General features: G+C 28.1%; 1 protein-coding gene across 1 annotated transcript in view; it reads left to right on the top strand.

Moving 5' to 3' along the window:
- LOC106790111 (homeobox protein 5-like) overlaps positions 1-4,345 on the top strand; it is a 35,910-nt gene extending 31,565 nt beyond the window's left edge. The window contains exons 4-6 of the mRNA XM_014754811.1: positions 372-443; positions 3,747-3,984; positions 4,204-4,345. Coding sequence (XP_014610297.1) covers positions 372-443; positions 3,747-3,984; positions 4,204-4,224 — 331 coding nt within the window. The 3' untranslated portion in view covers positions 4,225-4,345. The remainder of the gene's footprint in view (positions 1-371; positions 444-3,746; positions 3,985-4,203) is intronic.

Raw genomic sequence — 4,345 nt, 5'->3', positions numbered from 1 at the left:
GGGGACAATTTAATAATAAATATATATATATGTATTCTTAGAGTAATGTAACGTCAAATTACAAAGAATGTTTCTTCGTACGAAGAAGAAGGAAACCCTTTCGTAACATCAAACCAAATTCAATGGTACGAGGAAGCAATACATCTGCGAAACTTGACGAAATTCAACCCGTCAAAGAGTTTGCTAACTCTTTGAAGAACACCGAGTATAAAGAAATTCTTATTTCGTGTGTTGAAATTTTCTCTCCTTTTTAAAAAAGATCTCGATCAAAGATTTCGACTAATGGAAAACAAATAAAATCAAAATAAGAGAAGGAAGGAGACTAGAAGAAAATTTTAATTAGAAAATTGTTCGTTTGTTTTTGTTTATAGCGATGGAAGCGACTTGTTGGATGATATCGGGGATGATGCTAAATCTGTACGCACAAACGACGATAGTAAAAAGTAAGTACATTTTTTTATATACTCATATACATATATTATCATTTTTTTAACATCTAATTATATCTAATATAATAATAATATGTTTTTGTTACGTTTTGTTAATAATAATATTGTTGGTATTATCATTTCGAATTGTAAAAAATAAAATTTCTATATGCTATTTTGTATGCAAAGAAAAATATATCGTGACAAATATTTTTCGTTTATGTTTTTCTTTTTTTTTCGTTTTGTTTTGATTTGTTTTTTTTCGAATCGTAAAAAATTAAATTTCTATATGTTATTTTGTATGCACAAAGAAAAATATATCGTGAGAAGTATATTCCGTTTATTTTTTTGTTTTTTTTTTTGTTTTGTTTTGTTAATAATAATATTGTTGTATTATCATTTCGAATCGTAAAAAATAAAAATATCTATATGATATTTTGTATGCAAAGAAAAATATATCGTGAGAAATATATTTCGTTTATTTTTTTGTTTTGTTTTGTTTTGTTAATAATAATATTGTTGTGTTATCATTTTGAATCGTAAAAAATAAAAATTTCTATATGTTATTTTTTATGCAAAGGCAAATATATCATGACAAATATTTTTCGTTTATTTTTTTTCTTTCTTTTTTTGTTTTTTTTTTGTTTTGTTAATAATAATAATATTGTTGGTATTATCATTTCGAATCGTAAAAAATAAAAATTTCTCTATGCTATTTTGTATGCAAAGGCAAATATATCGTGACAAAAAATATTTTTCGTTAATTTTTTCCTTTCTTCCTTTTCTATCGTACAATGAATCTTTCCATACAAAAAAATATTGACAAATTATAAAATATAAAATATTTGGTTTCACATAATTTCCATACTTATATGTTTCTTATCTTTCGAGATATATTAATATAATATTTGTGTATAAATTTGTGATTAGATTTTATATTTCGTTTATTTTGATTATAACATTTATTCCCTTTTTCTTTTTTTTTTTTGCACGGTACAATGATCTTTCGAGAAATTACGTGATTAAAGATGTAACTCAGTGATGAACTTTGTTAAAAGATAAAAGAGATTATATTGACTCAGTTAACGATTACGTTGTATTATGTCAGATATTGTCAAGGTGACCACCACTACCTTGACCTAAGTCTAAGTAATTGTACTTTATTCTCTGGCTTCATCAACAACGTCACTATAATCCAATATATTTCTTCGTGATCTTGGATGAAAAACGAATGAGTATTGTTTGTACTATCTTATCATATAAGAACAAAAAAAATCAAATCATTTCTATCATTTTATCCATATAATCTCTACCATCATATATACATTCTCACAAACTTTCTTTCTTTTTTCTTTTTATTGACATGAAAAATAATTAGCATTATAAACAAAAAAAAAATATATATATATATATTCAAACGATTTCGAGAAATAATGGTAGGACAGAGTCTTAAAAAGATTTATGGGAGGATCATTACCGATTACGTCATTGGCAACATTTAACGCGTTTAATAAAAGATGTTTATCTTGCGAAGAAAAGATTGGAATTCCAGTAAGACCATCTTCGTTGCATCTTTAATGTCTCTTTTTCTCTTATAGTTAAGATACGTAACTTTCCTAACACATGAGAACCCAAAATCATTACATTTTTATAATTAAATTCAATAAAATATCTTACTTTATTCAGATACTTTATTATTTATATATATTAAATATTTATTATTTATAAAAATAATAATATGAGACAATTTCTTAATAAATACACTTTCGAGTGATCTTGAAATTCTTTTCTTTTCTTTTCTTTTTTTCTATTTACAATCACTTTTTTCAGACCCCATTGCAACCTAACTTAAGTTTCGCTTTCTCGAATACGTTGCCAATACTTCTATCTGTGTAATTGCCTAGTGGAACGCATGAAATATGTTATTAAATTCGAACAACCGGATAAAAAAAAAAAAAGAAAAAAAAGAAATAGGTTATAACGACATGGCACATTATGGAAATTAGATATCGTTCTAGAATAGGAATCTAATTTCTATAAGTTAGAACCGCTTAAAGCGGATATTGGGATAATCGTGTGATCTTATTTTTTGCCCACCTTTCCAACCTCCCCCTCCCCCTCCCATCCTCCACCTACCCTCCACCACCTTCTTTTGCTATTTTGTTGAGGTTTTTTTTTTGTTTGTATTTTGCGTCGTTGATTTTTATTACGTTAATTACATGAAAGACAACACGCATATATGGTTGAGGTTGGATAAAACGTTGAACCAGTTTCTATGCAAGATTTCCGCTGGCCAATTCATTGCTCCGGGATATGAATGCGAATTCTTGGCTAGCAAATCAGCGGTTCACGGTCTTTCAAAAGCTTCGTTCATGGCTTGTTGAACCGGCTGACATAACTCTCTTCAATACAAACCAACGTTCATTCGTGGCTTGACTAGTCACCGCGAACGAGACTTGCATTTGAATTTTTATCAAGGGACGCGGGGAAAGAGGAGGAAGGGGCGGGGGGGGAGGGGAGGGGGTAATCAAAGATTTTTCCCAAAATTATTCGCGATTTTCGCGTGATATTTTTATTTAAAAAAAAACAATGAAATATCTGACATTGAAACAAGTATTGCCATATTAATTGTATCTAATTTATTTTTCCGTCTTTTTATTTTTATATTATTATATTTGAAAGATAATTAGATAAAACGTAATAATTCGTTATGTAAGAACAATTGTTCGATCGGTTAAGCGATGACGTGTTCGTTCTTTTTTTTTTTATTTTTTTTTCCTATCTCTAATCATACTACAAATAATTAATTTAATGCAATTTTTATTGATTAAATTGCCACTTTGAAATGTCGAAAATCCAGACTTGAGTTTAAGTTTGTAAATAATAAATAAATTTGCAGTTTTATTATACACGACTAATAATAACTAACAATAACTAACAAGGAAAATTAACAATATATCGAATTTTTGTTTTGTTTAATTCTACGTAGTTTTAGAGATCTGTCAGGAACACCATACACTGTGCCAATATAATAAAACCCAATCATATTCAATCGTTTCAATTCTTATATATACGTTATTATATATTATAAATTAAAAAAAAAAGCGAAGAGAGAGACAGAGAGAAATTATAAAAATTTTAAATTGAAATTATCAAATAAATTTTGTTGGTTAACCACATTTTTGGTGTGTTATGAGGAAGGCTCAAAACTTTTCAACTCTTCTCAACATTTTATTGTTTTCTTTTTGTTCTAAATTAAAAAAGAAAATCCTTTCCGATCTAATGGATAAATCGATTAACGAAATCACGGGTTTCTAGGCAGAATCACAGCGAAATAGAAAAACGAAGAAGAGACAAGATGAATACATACATCACAGAACTGTCAGCAATGGTGCCGATGTGTCACGCGATGTCCAGGAAACTAGACAAGTTGACTGTTCTACGAATGGCTGTTCAACATTTAAAAACCATCTTGGGAGCTGTTACCTCATATACGGAGGGTCATTACAAGCCAGCATTTCTCAGCGATCAAGAACACAAAACTCTGATACTTCAAGTAAGATATATTTATAATATACTATATATAATATATAAATTAAAATATTAAATATATTATAATGCTATATACTAAATATATAAAAATAAAATTAAAATATTAAATATTAAAATTACATATTAAATATTAAATATTAAAATACTATATACTAATGTGTGTGTGTGTGTGTTTGTGGAATGAGCGTCTCCATGCCAAATACTTAAATAACCATTCGTGAAGAGATTGTATGGTAGGTCCTGAATAGCTCAGTGGATAAAGAGCAGTAGCTTGGAAATAAAAGCGAAAGATATCCGTGGTTCGAGTCCCGGGTCGAGTCAGTCAGTCCTTCCAACAGAGCTCAATTTTTTCTTCGAATCTTTTA

The sequence above is a fragment of the Polistes canadensis genome, unplaced genomic scaffold, assembly GCF_001313835.1.
Source record: "Polistes canadensis isolate GaletaPanama2010 unplaced genomic scaffold, ASM131383v1 scaffold_215, whole genome shotgun sequence".
In the NCBI taxonomy this organism is placed as follows: Eukaryota; Metazoa; Arthropoda; class Insecta; order Hymenoptera; family Vespidae; genus Polistes; species Polistes canadensis.
The sequence above is the reverse complement of the archived record's forward strand: the minus strand, read 5'-3'. Positions and strand labels throughout refer to the sequence as shown.